General features: G+C 34.8%; 1 protein-coding gene across 3 annotated transcripts in view; it reads right to left on the bottom strand.

The window, feature by feature from the left end:
* Window positions 1-21,983, bottom strand: part of LOC150099993 (ATP-dependent translocase ABCB1-like) — a 370,123-nt gene that overhangs the window by 105,944 nt on the left and 242,196 nt on the right. For all 3 annotated transcript variants that reach the window (XM_090402525.1, XM_090402527.1, XM_090402526.1), the window contains exons 14-16: window positions 21,789-21,950; window positions 12,441-12,629; window positions 2,954-3,121 (exon numbers count right to left, since the gene is read on the bottom strand). In XM_090402525.1, coding sequence (XP_090258651.1) covers window positions 2,954-3,121; window positions 12,441-12,629; window positions 21,789-21,950 — 519 coding nt within the window. The remainder of the gene's footprint in view (window positions 1-2,953; window positions 3,122-12,440; window positions 12,630-21,788; window positions 21,951-21,983) is intronic.

The following is a 21,983-nucleotide window of genomic DNA, read 5'->3' as shown; positions in this document are numbered from 1 at the left end:
TATTGCAAAACCTCAATGTCAATACATCTGTGGGATTGGATGGTATACCAGCTCGTGTCGTATGTGAAGCGGCTTAAGAATTGTCAGTACCCTTGACCATTTTGTTTAATCTGAGTCTCGGGTCTGGGTTAGTTCCAAAGGAGTGGAAAGAAGGAAAGAAGGGAAAATAGTTCCACTGCATGTTGTAAATTACCGGAATCATTGTCAAGGAATCATGCCTCAGTAACTTGCTCACGTTTTATAACACAGTGACGGCTGAAATGGATAAGGGTAATGGGTTTACAGTGATTCTACTGGACCTTGCCAAGGCCTTTGACAGGATACCACATGGAACTATAATCAGTAAACTGGAGCAGATGGGAATGGATATAGGGTTGGTGAGATGGATAGGAAGGTGGTTGATGGAGAGATACCAGAGAGTGGTTTATTCAGAAGTGGAGTCCAAAAGATGGCTTGTGACTAGTGGTGTGCCGTAGGGTTCTGTTCTTGGACCACTACTTTTCAATTTGTTCATTAACAATATAGGAAAGGATCTGACAGGAAGTGTTCACTTGTTTGCTGATGATGCAAAGTTGGGTAGAGCAATTGTGAGTGCACAGGATGTCAAAATTTTGCAGGATGATTTGGATAGTTTGGAGGACTGGGCTAGGGAAAATGGATGTCAATTTAATGTGGCAAAGTGTAAGGTTATGCATTTTGGAGTGAAAAGATTAACAGCAATATATCACATTGGTGGAACCATACTCCAAGAGATTGGCAGGTCTGTGGAATGAACCTTATGAGAACACATTGAAGATTTGTGGGTTGCAAAAATTGGTTGATAGGCAGAAAAGGGAGGATATGATTGAGACATTCAAATTACTGAAGGGTTTTTCTATAAGATTAATCCAGAAGATATTTTAGAGAATAGGACTGGTAGTGGGAGGACTAGGGGCCATACATGGAAGCTGGGCAAGAATGTGGTTAACAAGGGTATTAGAGCTAGGTTTTTTACTTGGAGAGTGGTAAATGGAATAAGCTCCCAGAGTCTGTTGCAGGTGCTATGACCATGAATGAGTTCAAGGCGAGGTATGATAGATACTGTGAATGTCGAATAGTTGTTCTTGACATGATGTTAGGGCCTCCCTCGATGAGTCTGTCGACTCCTTGGAGCTGCCCGAAATAATAATAATAATAATAATAGTTTTAAGAGAAACTAGTGCCATAGTACTATATAATATACACATGAAAACACAAGGCAAAAGTACTATTTATTAAATATATTGCCAAATATTTCAGCCTGAAATTAACAGACTATTGTCAGTGGCTTAAAAACAGTTTTTTACAAGGTAAGAATGCAAACAATTGATTTATTTGAAATAGAATGAGCTGCATGATGTTCAATTATCAATAGCATTATGCTTTACTGAAGAAAAGGTTAATCATAAAAGTGTACAATAAATTGCACATACATACATCTCCAACATTTCAGAACTTATTTCAAGAATTCTGAAGAAATATGATTTAGTAGCGACTTATATTCCTATTAATAAACTCTCAACATATTTCTCCTCTTCTAAAGATAAACGCTCACCTATGTCTCTTCTAGGTGTATACCAAATTCCATTTGACTGCCGTTTTTCCTACTTTGGAACAAACTGGACGTTCAATAGAAAAAAAAAATATAAGAACATCAATCATATATTTTTTGCAACAAATCTAATAAGTCTGGATTAGCACAATACAAAATAGAGACAGACCACAACATTCTTTGGTCTGAAACACACCTTCTACATAGATGTCGGTATAAATTTGAATGCCTATTTAAGGAACGTGCTGAGGCTTTACTTCACCGCCCTAACTTGAATTGGAATGACTTCCTATCCTTATCAAAAATATGGGAAAGTTTGTTCTGAATAATACATTAAAGTTTTTTTGTTTTTTTTTTATTAATTGAGACCAATAATGATATTTATAAAGACATGAGGTCTTAAGAAACCAACTAGATACTACATCTATCTAATGATCTGTTTAGTATGATATTATGAATTATATATCTTCAAGAATTCTGAAGAAATATGATTTAGTAGCGACTAATATTCCTATTAATAAACTCTCAATGTATTTCCCCTCTTCTAAAGATAAACGCTCACCTATGTCTCTTCCAGGTGTATACCAAATTCCATTTGACTGCTTTCTTTCCTACTTTGGAACAAACTGGACGTTCATATATGCAATTTATTGTACACTTTTATGATTAACCTTTCCTTCAGTGAAAGTATAACGCTATTGATGATTTAACATCACACGGCTCTTCTATTTCGAATAAATCAATTGTTTGCATTCTACCTTGTAAAAAACTGTTTTTAAGCCACTGATGAGAGTGTTAATTTCAGACTGAAATATTTGACATTATAGTTAAATAATACTTTTACCTTGTGTTTTCATGTATAATATTATATAAAATCATACATACATACATACTGCTCTCTGCTCTTCATGCAGATGAAACTATCCATTTACAAAGTAAGAATAGCAAAAACAGAACTGTAGCAAGAAATAATTATCACCAATCATCAACTCATAAAACCAAAAGACACTTTCGTTCATTTTCCAGGAAAAGGTAATAAAAGAACAAATTCACTGAACTTCATTAATGTATCAAAACTTTTTGGAGTAACCTTGGAATACTATGTTTGAGTATTCTGTATACTTTAGTTTATAAATAAATTTTAGAAACTTCTCAGATCATTTCATTACTGATAAAACTCCATTTCAAATGCTATAAAGCACAAAAAATCATAACTTTGCTTTCTTTTAAAAAAATTTGATAATATAAAACAAAGTATATCTGTATTTATAATAGCAGTAGTGGTAGTTACATTTGTAGCTATATGCGTAAAATTGTTACATTTGTAGTTTAATTTATCAAACCAATACCACAGTCAAAAAACTAGATTACAAAAATACTCACTCCTAAAATTTCTCCAAAAATAACACCATATATAGGTATAGAAAGTCCCATCAGAAAAGCACAAAAACAACCAGTGACCATATAAGGCCATTCTGTAGCTGCCAGTTTAAGAAGGCGCATCTGAGATGGATTCATCTTACTTTCTTCTACTTCATCATCCTCATCTTCCTACACAAAAGAAGAAACAATGAATTATTTAATATCTCTTTTAAATAATTATAATCTATTGAATTACAGTCTTTATATTTTGTAAGATTCAATATTTGGTTTCAAAATACCAGGAAATTCTAGTATTTTGATATCAAAATACTATTTTGATATCAAAATATTAGGATATCAAACAAATATTTGATATCCTCCTTAAGTATTTAGAGAAAAAGGCTATTGTTTATCCATTCTTTATTTTAATTATATTAATGTAAATTAACTACTTAATTCTTACTTGCTCCTTTAATAAAAGGATATACACAGTGAATATATCTCCTTTGCTGTCTACACACTATTATACTACACTGAAATCTATCTTGATACATGAAGGAGATAAAAGCCTGCAATCCAACCAACTGGAGACCCACCAGTTAATCAATGCCTACCAGTATGGATTCAAATACTCTAGATCCACATACCTTTAGACGCATGCTATGGAAAGGTTTGAAGAAATGTGTGCTGTTGCTCTTGACATTTCATCAGGGCTAACATCAAGGCCTACTCAGCAAATGGTATCCTTTGATCTGCTGACTCCTTGTAATTGACTAGCCAATTTTCTCTCTTGTTGATTGCTATCCATGATAATATCTTCCTCTTCAGACTTCTCTACCAGAGGCACCCAAGGGCTCTGTTCTACCATCTACCCTCATGTTCTTATACATAAATGACCTTTTCTCACTAACCAATAATCCAATTCATAGTTTCCATATACAGAACACTACATTCCTTCTACTCAGTTGACAAATCTCACAGTGATCGAGCTGCTTCAAGTTCTAGAACCAGTGCATACTATTCTTCAGTAATGGTAAGGAAAAACACAATACTACTACCTTTTTATGCCAAAATATCTCAATTCAGCTTACCTTGCCTTCAGTAATACACATAAAATAAGATTAGATATCTCGTTCTCCAGACTGACATTAACCTTATTCATTCTTGGCACAAATCACATCAGTTGCTTCTTCAGCCTCTAAAACACCTCACATCATTTTCTGCTCAGGATGTTACTATTCTCCCACACAGTCGCTAACTTTATACAAATTCCAAATCTGCCTAACCTTAGAATGCAGTTTTCGTGTTTGGAATAGTGTATCAAGGACCTCCCTAAAAATTCCTAATGCTATGCAGAGGGGATTCTGGCTGATAATGATTCCTCTTTCAATGACTCATACAGAATCTATTTCTGCCTCCACCTCTACAGCACTTCGATGGGTGATTCCACTAAATTGGCATCTCTCATTCATCAACTTTCCATTAAGTCTGTTAATGGAAGAGCAATAGATGCCTAACATCCTTTCACAAGAAGTTCTTTTCACTTGGTTTCTTGTCAAGTTTAATCCTTTTTATAGTTCAACTGCAGACTTTCAAGCTTGCTTCTCTTCTTCCTTTTTCATTAAAAAAATATACATAAAGTTCATTTTTTGTTATCCTTTAACTTTTTCCTACACAGAGCACCATAGTGCTATAGATTCTAAAACCTCTAGTGTGGAATTTATTAAAAAAGCCAAACTCGCATTGTATGGAAGAAAAATAAAAACAAGAGCAGTTAGTTACATACATAGATACATACAGACTGTCCATAAAATTTTATGACAAGAAAGACATTGGAAAAAAAAGTAAACAAAGATGTATCCTATCCAATGGATTCTGATTACATAGACTGCATCACTAAAGGGAATATATGAAAATTAAAAAAGACAGCGGTTACATGCAATAAAATAAAAAGAGTAAAACAAGATCGTAAATCTGTAATAGAAAGTAATACTACTGCCCATATTATCCCTTCCATTTTCCATTGTGTATTCAGTAAATTTGGCTAATTTCTTCTGATAAACCTTAGTTAACTGTATTAGTGGAGACAGCATACCCTTATCTCACACCTGATTTTATATCAAACCATGTACCTCCTTCAATTCTAACTGCTGATTAAAACTCAAATATAGACTGTATTGCTCAATATAATGTCCCATTTACACCACCACCATATAACTGTAGGTTTAGAAGCTTTTCTCTTAGTACCTTATCATAAGCCTTTTTCAGACAAAACTTAAATGCATATTCATGTTATATTCACGTATTTCTCAGCTATTTGTTTTTAAGTGAGGGTCTCATGTTAACAATCTCTATTTGATCGGAACCTCCTTCTTTTCCAAGTTTCCCTTCCACATTTTTCTTAGCCTCTTCTCACGTATATATGCTTACCTGAAACACTCAGTAGAAATATTCTCTGTAATTCTCACATTAAGTTTTATCTCAATTTTTATAGATGGGTATCACTCAGAGTCCCACTTCAATCATCTGGAATTTGACCATCACATGCTTTCTGAATTACATAGTGGCAGTGCACCCACTGTAAAACTTTTATAGCTCCATATCTGAACATTTCTAGTCAAATATCATCTATTTCAATTGCCGTTTTACATTTCAGGCTTCTGATAATTTTTTTTCCTACCTCAAGTACTGATATGTACTACTTCTGATTCTTGAATATTTTCTATCACTGTTCTGCCACTTCTTGTTTTATTCAGTAATGTTATTACTCCAAACATCTAGAATATCTTTGTCTTCAGTTTTCATGACACCTGTATCATCTCTGATTAATTTTACAGTAGTCTTTCCCCCTTTTGGAAGTTTTTCAATAACCTCTAGAACATTTTGCTGCCCTCCTGATATTTAACTTCTTACCATTGTTAAGCCTTGATAAATGGGAATCCTAAAGAATTCCACATCTATCATCGTTTAACAGATAGAAAAATAAGATACAAATTTTTATGTGGGAAAATGCTTGCTTCTAAGTATGTACTATATACATGTGATATAATATAAAATTATGTTAGCATAAAGAAGAGAAATTGTAAGTTGTTAGAGGAAATAATTTTTGATTGTGCAAGGCCGTTAATACTGTATAAATTGAACAAAGATTTACTAAAATTTGTAATGCTTGTCTGAGGAATGACTTGCATAAAACATTGTGAACAAAGGTTCAAAGGGCAAAGGCACACCAACAGAAGGAGAGGTGGCCTCAGGCAGTCGCATGCTCACGGCACGTGGCAGAGCATGGTCAGAAGAAAATCTGAAACAAACGGTATGAAACGAGACCCACATGGGTGAAGTGCTATGCATTGGGTAAGTTACAATGGTTGCAGTGATTACCAGTAGGGAGAGAAATAAAAGAGGGAGGAGGTTAGGAACCCCCTTCCCTGTCTCTCGAATTTTTTTTTCCTTGGCTGGTGATCGGAGGTCGTCTGGCAGGTAGAAGGTTGCACGGAGGAGCGGCTTGTGTCCCGAAGCGCTCGGACTAGGAACAGTGGTAAGCTATGCTCAGAGTCCGGTGAGCGATAGCAGGAAATGCCGTCCAAGTACTAGCGATGTTATAAGCTCCTGATCGCAGTCCGTAGAAACACTTAGTGTCTAGTAGCAGACATCATGAAGGAGAAATCGCCCAATGCCACAGTTATGTCTGGAACGTCAGTCATGCCAGAATCTTGTGAATTTACAGAATGATCGGAGGATCCAAGGTACCTCACCGACTAAGTGAACAAGAGGGAAGATCAACCGAAGGAAGGCAGTCCAAATTGAAGGAACAAGTATGAAAAGCCCTGGTGTATGATAACGTTAAAATTCCCTTTGTCTATGTTATATGTGTAACTTACTATGGTGTTAAGTTAAGTGAAACTAAGAGACATTAAGGATCGAGGATATGATTTATTTAGAGCAGGACTGTAGCATGAAAAAATTAGAAAGTACAGTGAGTTAGCTCATATACAGGTTAATTTAATGTGTATGCTTTAGAGAAAGCTGAGATGAATTAGTCTGAGTAACTAGATATATAATGAATGTTTAGTGAGAAAATATTACTTTAGAATAACCACCTTTGTGAATGATTTATTAAGAATGCTGTTTTTAATATTCTTGATTCATTTAGAATACATGTAATCTTATCTGACTAGTATTGGAATTTAGTATGAATGGTAATTGTATTGTAAAAATGTGTTAATATGCTTAATAAACCTTTGCTATTTTTAAACCTAAGTATCTGAATTCTAGAATGCACCACTTGTAAAAGTTTGAACCAGAGCAGGGAAGAATAGGTCACATTGAGGGTCACGACTGCAAAATCAATAGTCACTTGTGTACTTCTTGGTTAAGATAACTTTATTTAATCTAACTGTTTTAGGTGGTGCAGCAAAAAAAATAAATATTCCTAGAGCTCTATGAGAAGAAAGATTTTAAGTTTTGGCTCGCTCCTGAGGCAATCCCTTTGTATCTTGGAGGTACCACGTGACTCTTTAGGGAAGATTGGAAGTATAGAACACAAAATTAACAGTTTAAGAGATTGGGACACAACACCATGACCTGTTTAGCTACTTTTATGTAATTTTCAATATGCTTTATTCTTTTCCACAACTGCCTCTAACTTCCTGAGTCCACCATGGAATTCTGATTTTTCTATATCTTTCTGTCACTGAGTCTCCAATATTTGATTCATGTTCTCAAATTCATTTTTTTTTTTTCTTGAATATTTGTATATTTGAGTCTACAAATTCCCCTCTGAAAGCTGCTCAATTTCAATACTTTTTAAAACTTTCTTATACACTTGTATTTTCATTATGATTTGATTTCACCCTACTCAAAACTAGATAGCAATCATTTCCTATTTCAAATCCTCTGCATACAGTTGAACCTGAACCAGCATGAAACATCCCTGTCCACAATAACATGTTAATGAGAAGACTTTTCTTCCTTTTTTTTTTTGTCTTCTCTTCATGTGAATTGGTAAACAACATTATGCTGAAATAATTACTAGTCCACATCCTGAACAGAAATCTAGCAGGTACTTACCATTATTATTATTATTAGTTTTGCTCTTTTCTCTAAATTTTCTCAAAAAATTTCTATAGGTTTGGAATTCATTTCCTAGTCTGCTATATGGATCTCCAACAAGGACCAATTTTTTCACTCTCTCTCTCTCTGAGTAGTCTTTTCTAATTGTCTGAAAATTTCCTCCCACACTCTTGCTTAGTATAACCTTCTGTAGGACCACAGGCATAAATAAGTCATACTGTCCAATTCTCCATTTTGACATTTGCCCACCTCATTTTAGCTGAAACTGCCTGCCATTCAAAAGATTATTGTTGTGTTTACTGTTGAGTACTACAACTACTCCTTTTCCCAGATTATTATGAATTTATTGTTATTTATTTATTAATTTATTATTAATAAATTATTAATGAATTTATTAATAATCAAAAATCATCAATGTAATACTTCTTACATTGATGGAATTTGTTCCAGTGACTGACTTTTCACTCCTGTTGCTTGCTGAAAACAGTAGAGACATTGTTTAACTGAGCAAAGCCCAGCAAGCATGAAATTTTGATGTGTTATACAATCTTCTGTATCAATTTCAATTTAATTCCAAACCGCCAGCCTCATCTTCATTTATTCAGTATCCAGGTTGATATCTACTAACAGAGCTGCACTACGAGAAGGTGAGAACTGGATATTAGATCAGAAGTCCTGGTTGGTTCTCTGCATTCCTTAAAAAAGTTGTGGAGGTCCCTTCCCAGTAATCTAGCTTGTGCCCTTAAGCAACTCTTCTTATAATCAAGACTTTAAGCAATATGTGATTTCTTTCAGTCACTGGGTTTACTAAAACAAAGTTATAAAGTCCTTCATAAAAGACATCTTCTACTAAAAAAGACTTGAGCTTCACACCCCCTTTTTGCAGAAAAAAAAATGTGAAGCTCAAGTTACAATAATAAATAGGAATTACTACTATTATTACTATTATATAGTATTATTATTATTCGTGACACCTCCAAGGAGTCCGAAGATTTGTCGCAGGAGGACACCTACCATACAATTGTCTCAACTATTACACCGAACCTCTACTACCAATCATCCCCATCAATGCCATCTACCACCCACCACAACTAGTATTTTTTGTCTGTAAATTGCATGTGTTCTGAAGGGCCGATTTGTCTGTATTTGGGATGAAAAACTCAAGTTTCCGGGAGAAAAAACCCTACTACTTCCATATGAGATCGGCTAACTCACCTTTGATTGAAAAAATCCATATAAAGATTCTTCCCATCACGACAAGAATTGAACTTAGGTCTATATATATATATATATATATATATATATATATTACTAAAGACTAAATAAGAATTATTGTCAAACTTTCCAAGTTCTGGAATACAGTGTGTGTTGTTACCCACACTCAGTTTTTTTTTAAATTATATGTATAAATTACTCTGTCCTCCTTCTTGCTAGATCCCTGGGAAACACCACTGGTTACCTTAAATTTGGCCAATTCACACCTACTATATACCACTTTTTTTTATACCTGTCTGTCAACCATCCACTAATCCAAGTCAAGAGTATGTATTCAAAATCCATATTCTCTAGTTCATGCAATAGCCTTTCTTATGGTATCCTATCAAATGCCTTAGCAAAAATTTAACAATATCATAGTGTATCCATTCCCTTTATAAAACTCAGCCATAACATTCTAAAATATGAGCAAACTGCTAAAGCATAACCTCCCTTCGGTAAATCCATGCTGTTCTTTGCAATATAGCTTGTCTCTCAACCCATTTCTATAAGCAAGTTCTTACCAGCTTCTCTAAAATCTTCATCACTTCAGAGATACTGACAGGTCAGTAATTAGATACACTGGATTTTGCACCACCCTTGTACAACAGTGGCAAAAAAAGTTCCTTCATTCTTATTATGAGATTTCTCTTCTACCCAATCAGTCCTTTCTAGAGCTGAAACTCAAGTTATACAAATATCTCAAGGGTTAAGCCAATAGGCTGAACATTCCTATAGCAGATGTGCTGATATCCTGTCTGTCCATACTGCCAAATTTTTATCTAGGTTGTGAAACAGTTCTTGAACATTCTCATGCATCTTTATCTTTTCGTACAGTATAATGGAAGCAGTATGCACTATACTGCATACACCTGGTTGATAGATCTTAGTAAAGTAAGCACTCATTATTTGAACAATCTCATCAGCATCTGACACAAGGATACTAGTTGTATTTATTGAAGTTATTTTTACACATTCATTTTTTCTTTTACTTGCAGCATAACAATAAAATTATTTTGGGTTGCATTTAGCCTGCTCAGTCAATTTCTTTTCATACCTCCAATTTTTCATGCAATACTCATAACTTTTCTGGCCAATGCTTTATATATTTCGTAACACCTCTCACTCTTATTTTCATAATATTCCTTCCACATAATCTTCTTATGGATCTCTTGCTTAATAAGATTGTACATCCATTTCATTCCCAATCCATTTGTTCTTTGAACTCTATAAATACATTCTAACACTGTCTCAAATGTATGGCAAGAAAACTTTCCATCCATTTCTGTTATCCTTCCCATTGAGTAACTGTTACCATGGGACCAAGGATGGTATTCTCCTGAGTTTGTCACAATTTCCAGCTTTGCAGTTCTGCATGTCTTCTTCTTTGACCCATCTGTCACTTAGGATGGGCAAAGTCCCCTGACTAGGGATCACGCAAATTAATGTGGCCACATGCCCACTCATCTGTTGCATTCCCTAAGGGCAAGTTGTATTATGCCCATCGATCAATGTGTTCATTTTTACAGTGCTGATTTGCCTATTTTGAGGGATCGTATAGTTAGCTACTTCCCGGGATGGTATGGGACGATCACTATCACCAACTGGTGGCTAAATAGTCACATTCTTAACCAAGATCCTCTTTTGATGCTATGATCAAACTGAACACTTTTTAAACTTAAGTTCCTTCTTTCTTATGCTGCTTGAGAAAGGTGTCTTTCTCAAGCAGCATAGGAAAATTAAATTTAGAATTATGTATTATGGAAGTATCTAGCATGTTCATGCTAGAAAAATATTAGACAACATATACGTAAAAAACAACAACAGAAGGTAAATAAGTGATCAGAACATTATGTAAGTAAAGGGATCCTACAGTATAGATACAAGAGAAATTTTACAATTCAAGGCAGGTATGTGTGTGTCTGTATGCAGACACACATGTGTGTATACACACACGTCTAGAAGCTGAGTAAAGACATAATCTGGAGGAAGAGAAATTCATGTTCTTCTCATAGTGTGGTGGAATAAGTTGCTGTGAGCTCTGTGATATGCCTTCAGTTAATGTTCTCAAGGAGAGAAATGAAAAGTTAGGCATTTGTGTGATCTGCAAAGGGACCTCCTTCGATAAGTTGACAACTCCCTGAAATTATTTATATAACAAGTGAAATTACGATGTCAGTTTGAGTATTATAATTGCTTTCAAAACATCTAATCTTATTCATATGTATGTTTGATCTTATATGATCTTATTCATATGTATGTTTTCTGATGAGGACCTCAATATAGAGATCAAAATGTCGAGCATTACTTTTTTTTAATTATAAGTTAATTGCTTCTAACGTGCGTGTTTTTGTTTCCATAAATTCTACACATGTATGCTGACCAAACTGTAACCCTTGAAAGAAAGAACACAAAGAATAGAAACACAGTATTGTATATATATATATATATAACTCACAATGAAAAGTAGTAAACAGTAATGTGATAGCCTGGCTGGCTGAGTTATATCTACTCTCATCAACAGGTTCTAATGCTACCATGGACATGAATGTTTGTGACTGTTCTCACATTAGGTGATGAATTTGATCATGTAACGTGAGTTCATCACCCCACTTAGTGAAAGTCAGAAGTGGTTTGAAAAATTTTACTGTTTGGTCTCTAGAGCAGGGTTTCCATATTTGTAAAAAAATAATACAAATGCAAAAAATATATAAAATTAATAAAAATAAAAAAAATATCCTTAGTCCACTCATGGTGCTAACCATAGGTTTACAATCTTTCATGTGTAGAAGTTATTACAAGTGAAATGTTGTCAGACAAACATAATTATTAACGTTTACAGAAACATTACTAAAGTATTCTAGAGTAATAATCCATCTAAAAATTTCTATTAAGATTTGAATTCCTAATAAATCACTAAAGCAGAGATCTGAATAAACCGACTAACAAGACTTGCCAATTTCAATGTGTTTTCACCATTTTTATATCACAAAATTCATAAAGGCAATGTTTTCTTGTCCTGAATGTAGTTTCAGACTGAAAATTTACCTCTTAGTGACACACTTGAAAGGCTCATTTAATCAACAATCAACATACAGAAGCAAACTAATATACATATAACACAGCTATATTCTATAAGCTCCATCCTGTGTTCAGTTTGGAACAAAAATAACAAACTTACAGGTGTCTGAATTTTTACTTTAGTGAAAGAAAATGTTTGGCCTGCGCCTTCTTTTAAGGATGATGGAATATCATCAGAGCAAACTGAGCCTGTGCTAATAATACTCAGTTGTCTTCTCACATCTGTTTTTTCCCAATTAGAAGGAATTTCTTCTCCATCGTCGTCATCATCATTTTTCTGATCAGCTTGCTAAGCAAAAATCAAAATAAGTGCAATTTAAATATTACATTAATAAAACAAACATTTTATATACAATGACATTTAGGGACTTAAATAAATTCATATATTTCAAATATTCAATTCATTCAACATACTTTTCTCTGAGTCTTTGATTTTCATATGATTCTGCCATTAATAGCATTATCCTTATTTTTTTTTATTAGAACTCTCACATCTATGTATGGTCTCTAATCTTTGAGAAATGTTTCATTTTTAAACTCAACTCACAGATTCTTATAGATATGAGAAAATTGGTTTGAATACTGCTAATTTAGTGTTCTGGCTAATTTCTTTCTTCTTCCAAATAAATTTATTTATTCAAGTGGCTTCTCAAATTATTTCCTATTTCCAAAATAATTTTCCATCTTCATTGAAAATTGTGCCTAAACAGCTGAAACATTTAATTTGTTCTATAAGTTGTCAATGAAATTTTAACTGATGCTTTTATGTTTATGCCTATTTTCGTTTTGCTTTTATTGCTGATTTTCATACAAAATTTGTTACAGCAGTTATTCAATTTAGTTAAGATTCAGTAGTTTAGCAGCTGATTTGTTCTGGATTTAGCAGCTGATATATTATATCATCTGCATAAAACAGAATTGAGTATGTGTATGTCCATCTCCAATTTTGATATCATATTTAAAGCCCCTTCCCTTCATATAATCCACATAATAGATGATGAATAATAGCAATTAAGGCGGAAGCAGGTGAGTTTGTGTAAAGGGGCCCATGAGGTAAGTGAGTGTGAGAATGATCAAGTTCAGAATCTAGTCTCTCAAATAAAAATATTGAATAGGGTAGTACAATTCAGGACATAAAGGTGGGTGGTGGGGGGGCGTGCTAAAGGGATGCTGCAGTTCCTGTATACTAATAGGAACTCCCTTTTGTTCCACAAGTATCAGGAACAAGAGGGAGGAGTTTTTGACACTGGTTAGTGCAACCTCATCAAAAGTTATAGGCACTGACTTGGCTAACAGCAGATGATGTAGTCACAGAGACAGAATGTGAGGGTTTAGCATTTTCAGGGAAGATAGAAAAGATAGGATGAAGGGAGAGGTACTGCTGATGATAGCAAATGAATTGCAGCCAAAAAAGAAACAGGAGATAGGTGGGAGAGGTGGCTGTTCATTAGTACTCATTGTACTAATGAACAGTACTAATTTTTCAATGCATGTCTTCCAGATCATCCATGATATCATATTTAATCATTGATATCATATTTAAAGTTTTGTCTTATCTGGAAGACATGCATCGCAAATTAGTACAATGAGTACAGGTCAAGTGATTATTATGGGTGATTTTAACTATGGAGATATAGACTGGAAGGAAGAAATATCACATTGCAGGAAGAAAATGGAAATTATACACCTACTGAGAGATAATTACTTGAGGCAGTGTATGATGGAGAGGATTAGGGGTGCGAGAGTATTGGACCTGGTAATAGGATAAGAAGAGCTATCCATAACCAAGATGTGATGTTTTGCCTCCAATTGGTGAAAGTGACCATTGGTCTTGACTTGGGAGACAGTCAAAACATGAGGAAATAAATATATAAATATAGAAGGGGGTATAAATATATGGAACTACAAGGCAGGTGATTATGATAAGCTTAGGAGGAAGCTTAAATCTGTGCCATGGCATAAAACACTTTAAGGGAAGGATGTTAATGGTGCAGGGAGATAGTTAAGAATCAACTAGAGCAGCATTTCCCAGATTTTTCCTACGACGAAACACTTCACAAATCCTGAAATTTTCATGGAACACCTTGGTTATTTTGTAGTGTATTAATAATTAATTATGGCATAATCATAAAGAGTATTAGTACACTTATGTATACGGTGTCACATGTTGACAAATATAAAATTACATTTAAATCAGTTATCAATCACTGGACTAATGAAATCTTGTAGCATATTGTAGTTTCCTCAGGCCAACATCATTAAATTAATTTGTGCTGGTTTTCATTGACATATCCCATTCTGATCACCAAAAATTTATAATATTATTCTAAGTACTTACGAGTGAATGCAGACTTTTTCTCCTGGGTGCTGGTAGTTTTCCCCTCCTTTTGTACATCCTAGAGATCACTTTGTAGGCTGGAGGTGGATGAATCATTATCTGTTGCGTCACAAAAGTGTTTGTGATGCACCAAAATTTAAAAAAAAATCCCTTGTCTCTTATTCATATTAAAATTTAAATTTGTAGATCTATTACTTTTAAAAAATCATGGCCCCATGGTTTTGAAACAAGTACTTTCACCCAACAATACAAACTTGCAAAGAAAGTATTCAGTATTACTAGATTTGAGAACTGGATACAGACTACCTTGATCTTCAATTTCAGTGGAAAAATTTTCTTTATACTTCCTTGCTGATTGGTTACTAAAATTTGCAACACAGATGTTATTTCATTCAGTTTAGAGAACAGAGGATACGCCACCCATTGTTGTAATTGGCTTGTAGGCAATTTTTATGCTAGGTCATAAACAGCAGTATTCTCTTTCCCGAATTACTTCCATGTTTAAAAATACACGGCTTGGTCACTGACATCATGGAGCACAATTTGGGAAACCCTGAACTAGGGAAAGCAGTATTAAACTGTATACCTAAGGTAAGGAGGATTAAGCAGGTAGCAAGATGCGTAATATCATAAGAATATTCTGCGGCTAATGCTTATTAAGCATAAGCAGAAAAAGAAAATGCTGTGGAGAGTATATAAGGAGAAAGGTGACAAGCAAACTCATGAACAGTACAAAGTTCAGGCAAGAAAGGTGACCAACATGGCAAGAAAGGTGACCAACATGGCAAGAAAGGCAAAATCAGATTACAAGAAGAATCTAGCCAAGCAGGCCAGAGAAATCCCAGAGAGTTCTTTCATTATGTGGCAAAAGGAAGAATGACCATGGAAAATTAACCTTAATGAGTGATGATGATCACAAGGCAACAGAAGCAGATAAAATAGTTGAGTTCCTGAGTGACCACTTTGCAAGGGTATATCAACCAAATGATGTTACTGCTGTAACATATGTAGCAGACACTGATGTGGGAACAGAAATGGGTGAAATAGAAGTTCTTAGGATATTGCAGAATCTCAACTGTAAATACAGCTGTTGGATTATGTGGGATATCAGCTTGGGTTTTGCAACAATATGCAAGGAAAGTGGCAATATTTCTGACTAGGCTCTTAAATTGAAGTCTCAGCTCTGGTAGAGTTTCAAGGGAGTAGAGAGAGGACAAAATAATCCCTTTTCATAAGGGAGGTTCTAAGGACTGCAGTAGAAAATTATAGAATAATCAGTATCTTAGGCATGGTGGTAAAGTTACTCAAAAAAAGTCAAAAAGAGCATTCAAGAATGGGTGAATAAAAATATGATGGAACAAATTGAGAAACAATGCTAGGTTCAGGTCAAATAGAGATTTTTATGACCAGATTTTCACTTTTAAAACATAAGTTGAGAAGTCATGGAACAGAAATAAGGATCTGTATTTAAGTTTTGTAGATCAGGAAAAGGCAAGAGAAAAGCTTTTCATCATCATAATCATCATCAAATTCCAGCCAGGTAACCTCAAGGGGTGTACTGAATATGATAGTACTACATGAAAAATTTACATCATTACTAACATCCTATCTACAATTTTCCTCCAAATCAGTCAGTTACTTGTCAAGACTCCAACATTATCAGATCCTATATTTCTATAGTCTAAGACACTTTGTACCATATCAATCCACCTATGTCTTGGTCTTCCTCTGTGTCATTTTCCTGCCAACCTGGCAGAGAACACTTGTTTTGCTAATCTTTCCTTGCCCATTCTGTTTAAGTGACCATACCACCTGAGATTAGCTCGGCTCATGCATTCCTGGATGCTGACAATCTCAAGTTCTTTCCTAATATCCTTGTTTTTAATATGATATTGCCATCGATGCCATCTGTTCATGCCTCTAATCTTTCTCAGGACTCTCATATCTGGGTCGCTAGTCTTTGGTCAAGCATTTTACTTCTGACCCAGTTCTCAGATCCATAAGTTAAAACTGGTTTGAATACTGTCTTTGTATAGAGCTAATTTAGTGTTCCGACTAATTTCTCTCTTATTCCATATGAATTTATTCAATTGACTTCCTACCATAACAGCTTTGTTGATTCTAATGTCTATTTCCATATTAAATTTACCATCTTCACTAAAAATCGTGCCTAAGTAGCTGAAATGTTTTACTTGTTCCACAGGTTCTCTGTTCCTTGAAAATCGTTGAAATCGTTGAAAATAGCAACACTGTTGCTATTTTCAACGATTCTGCCTATTTTCATTGTCTTTGTCATTTCATTGCTGACCTTCATACCATATCTATTACAACAATTATTCAATTTAGTCAGGAATCTTGCACACTTGTAGCAGATTTATTTAGAAGTATAACATCGTCCACATAAAGCAAAGAGTTAACATAAACATCTCCAATTTTGATATCATGTTTAATACCACTTTCCTTCATAATGTGATCTATATAGATAATGAATAACAGAGGGGATAATGAGCATCCTTGTCTCACACCAGATTTAACATTAAACCATCTTCCTGTACTTCATTCAAATCTAACTGCTGACTTACAACTTAAATAAAGACAAAGTATTGCTTGATATAATGCCCCACTGACACCATATAACTGTAGCATATCAAATAGCTTCTCTCTTGGTAACTTGTCATATGCGTTTTCCAGATATACAAAACTTAAATACAGATCTTTGTTATATTCCCATGATTTCTCAACTATTTGATGTAAAATGAAGATCTGATCCTGAAGCCTCTATCTGGCCTGAATCTAGCTTGTTCTTCACTAAGCTTTTCTTCCACAATCCTTCTCAACCATATCTCAAGTATACTTGCATAGATCTTGCCAGGAACAATCAGTAGGGAAATACCTCTGTAATTCCCACATTCAGTTTTATTTCCCTTTTTATATATATGTATTATGAGAGATCTACTCCAATCATCTGGAATTCGTCCCTCTGTCCAGGCCTTCTGAACTATGCAGTGCAGCCACTGTAAGACTTTCATACCTCCATACTTGAGCATTTCTGGTCGAATATCATCTACTCCTATGGCCTTTCCACATTTCAGGCTTTTTCTACTTCAACTATGGATATGTATTCCTGTTAAGTGTTTTTCTACCACTGTGCTATCACTGTTTGTTTCATTTTACAATTTTTCAAAGTAATTACTCCTTACTTCAAGGATATCTTTTACTCCCATTTTCATCTCTAACTCCTTTAAGAGCACTCTTTACTCCATTTCTAAGCTTCTTCAACAACTCTAGAATATTTTGCCACCCTCTTGATATTTATTTTCTATGTTCTTGCCAAAGTCCTCCCATGACTTTTGTTTAGCTACTTTTACACATCGGTTAGCTTTGTTACATTTGTTTCTGTATTCTCTAAGAGCACAATCTGCCTTATTTGCCAGGGAACTTTTGATATGCTTTCTTCTTTTCCTTCACTGCCTCTTTAACTTCCTGTGTCCATCATGGAGTTCTGATTTTTCTATCCTTGCAGACAACCTCATCACATGCCTTTCTGCCTGAATCAATCAATATTTTCTTCAGGATTTCCTGCTGAATCTCTAAGGTTTAGTTCCTGTTCTCAAACTCTTTTATTTTTTCTTGAATAATGTTTGTGTATTTTAGTCTGCAGTTAACATCTGAGAGCTGCTCAATTTTTATTCACTTTAAAATTTTCTTACATGTTTTTCTTTTAAATTTGAAATTCAATTTTATCCTGCTCAAGACTAAATGATGATCAGTTCCAATTTCAAATCCTCTATACACTCTGGTGTCCTACAGCAGTGGGAAAACATCACTATCAACAATAACATAGTCAATGACACTTTTCTTATTCCTTGCCTCTTTTCTCCATGTGAATTTGTGCACATTTTTATGTTGGAACATTGGGTTAGTAATAACCAGTTCATGTCCTGAGCAGAAATCCAACAGATATTTGCCATTATTATTAGCTTTGCTCTCTCGAGTGCTATGCGATAAGAGGGTGCCGATCAATCTTAAAGGCAAAATCTATAGGACAGTAGTGAGACCAGCTATGACATATACTATGGAAACTGTGGCCCTGAGGAAAAATAACATCAGTAGAATGGAGGTAGCAGATGAAAATGCTTAGGCAGATGTGCAGCATGACCAGAAAGATTCGTGTGAGAAATGACTATGTAAGGGGAACGGTGAAAGTTACGAACTTAGGAGCAAAAATACAGAAGGCAAGGTTGAAATGGTTTGGTCATGTGATGAGGATGGAAGAAGAGTATGCGGGAAGAAAGGTCATGGAGATAGATGTGCAGGGAAGGAGGAAGCACGGAAGGCCAAAGAAGAGATGGTGGAGGAGGACTTGAGGATGAAGAACTTGGATGTGGCTACAGCCGAAGACATGAGGTTGTATACGAGACTCGCCAAAAACAGCGATCCTACTTAGTGGGAAAAGCTGCAGAAGAAGAAGATTAGCTTTGCTCTTTTCTCCAAATTTTCCCAAAATATTTTTGTATGTCTGACAATCATTTCCTACTCTGCTATTTAGATCCTCAACAAGGACCAACTTTTCCTTTTACATTGCATCAGTTGATTTCTCTAAAGCCTCAAAAAATTCCTCCACTTCTACCTTAGTAGAACCTTCTGTCGGAGCATAGGCACAAATGAGTGTCATTGTCCAGTTTCCCATTCTGATATTTGTCCACATCACTCTACTTGAGACTGATTGGCATTCAAGAATATTAGCCTTGTATTTTGTGTTGAATATTATGGCTACTCCTTCTTTTCCTTGATTGTCATTGCCTGAATATAACATTTTGTATTTATTGCTCAGAAAGATCTCACTAGTTTTTGTCTTTTTTGTTTCAGTCACCCCTATTATGTCGATCTGGTACTTATCTAATTCCTCAGCTAGCTCCATTTCTTTGCCATTTAGGCGTATGTTGATCGTACTGATATTTAACTCTGATGATGTTGAGTTGGGGTGTGTTTTCAGATTTGTTCCAGTAGCTGACATTTCGCTGTTCGCCCTGAATCCCCCTGGCGAAAGCAACGTGGCCTTGTTTAACTGGGCAATGCCCCAGTCGGCATGAAATTTTGTCGTGTTGTACCATCATTTTGTATTTTGGTTTAAGCTAATAAGAATACAATTTGGTCAGCTAAATCCCAAATTGCCAGCCCATCCTCGTTCGTTCAGTATCTAGGTAGATACCCAACAGGGTGCACCACGAGAAGGTGAGGAATAGACATTAGGTCAGAAGCCCTGGTTGGTTCTCCGCATTCCTTTAAAGGCCATGTGGAGGTCACTTCTCAGTTATACAACTTTGACCCTTAAGCATCCCAAAAGCTTTTCAAAACACTACAATTATACGGGGTAAATAGAGAATTATTATGCACAGCATTATCTAGTCCATTTTAAGGTTTAAACGAGCAATTATAATTGAAAGAGGTAGAGGAAGATGGTTTGATATGAAATCTGGTATAATACAAGGATACATGCCATCTTCTCTATTTTTCATGTAAATGAATCACATTATGAAGGAAAGTGGCACCAAATCTGATATCAAAATTGCAGATATTCAACTCAGCTCATTACTGATGATGTTATATTCCAAAAAATAAATCCATGCTAGTCTTCAGGTTTATTTGACTCAACTGAATAAATTGTAACAAATTTGGTATTAAAATTAGAATTAAGAAAACAAAATCTTGAAAACATGCAGGAGCATAGAAAACTTCAACTGCATTTTAAATGGAGAACTTTTACAAGTAATATATCTCAGCTATTTAAGCACAATTTTTAATTAAGAAAGCAAATTAAATACAGGAATAGATAACAGAATAAGCAAAGCCCACATAGGGAAAAGCTAGCTGAATAAATTAATATGGAATAAGAGAGAAATTAGTCAAAATACCAAAGTAGCAGTATACAAGACAGTGGTCAAAACTAATATTAATTTATGGACAGAGAGTTGAATTAGAAATAAAGCAGTCTGATTCAAAGAATGTAGAAAACAGATATCGGAGTTCTAAAAAAAATGATGGGAATAAACAGATGATGGTAGAATTATATTAAAAATGAAGACATTAGAAGGAACTTGATATTGTTAGCATTCAAGAACGAGTGAGAAGAGCTAATCTAAGGTGGTTACTTAAACAGAATATGAGAGTTTAGCAATGGTTAGCAAAACAGGTGTTTTGCTAAGATGACAGGAAAAAGATCCAGAGGAAGACAAAGATCTAGATGGATTAATGCAGTTATAAGGGCCTTGTCCTATGTTATCAAGTGTTATCACAATTGAGGAAGTTGATTATTATGATCTCTACCTGAGATTTATAATGTACAGTAGAAAGATAAGATGGTGAGGCTCTAATATCTTTCATCTCGCAGTTAGTATCCTATGTCTGTAGATACGTGTTCATGCAGCTGGTTGAGAGATGAAAAACCCGAGTTTCTGTGAGGGAGAACCCTCCACCTCCATATGAAACCAGTACCAGTTAACTCACCATTTGATTGTAAACAGCTGACAAAGGTTCCTCTCATCACATATGGGATTCAAATCCAGGTCTTTTCAACCAAAGGGCCCGTGTCTCTACCAACTGAGCTATGGAGGCTCATAAGGGCCTTAGAAGACGAAAATATAAGATCTGACACTATTGGAGTATAGTATAGTATAACTTTAGTATATATATTAGTCTTGCCAAACAGCAGATCAATCTGTGGAAAACTGTTGACAGGGGGTTAATAATAATGTAAATTTATCATAGTATATCCCTTAAGGATAAATATCAGGAAATCTATAACGATGATGTTCTATCACTGATTATCACATTAATCTTTCAAAATAATTACTGCAGTTAAAATTAAATAAAATAGCACGTATGAAGCCTACAAGTATTTAAAGTGCAGGAATGGAAATATTAATAGAACTTTGCTTTGAGGGGAAGGGATCCAACTTGAAATTCATTATGCTTAAAGGTATCACCAATATATAAAGCTTGAAAACTACCAATTTCTCTACATAATTCATATTTATGTTACAGGTAATGCAGTGTGATACTGTAAGGATATCAGAGTAAAAATCAGGTTAAATAATATCAGTATAATACCTGGGCTTGTACAAGTTGAAAATAAAGTCCCTTTTCCTCCATCAGTTCATTATGGGTTCCACTTTCTTTCACAACACCTTCTGACATTACTACTATTTTATCTGCTGTCCGAATAGTAGACAAACGATGGGCTACTACAACAGTTGTTCGACCTTCTCTAGCCTAGAGATAATAAAAGTATTAAAAAATGTTTTT

This window comes from Typopeltis vanoorti, chromosome 13, assembly GCF_054136105.1.
Source record: "Typopeltis vanoorti isolate ZY-2024b chromosome 13, IOZ_Tvanoo_1.0, whole genome shotgun sequence".
In the NCBI taxonomy this organism is placed as follows: domain Eukaryota; kingdom Metazoa; phylum Arthropoda; class Arachnida; order Uropygi; family Thelyphonidae; genus Typopeltis; species Typopeltis vanoorti.
Note: the sequence above shows the minus strand (reverse complement) of the source record. Positions and strands in the feature narration are given on the sequence as shown.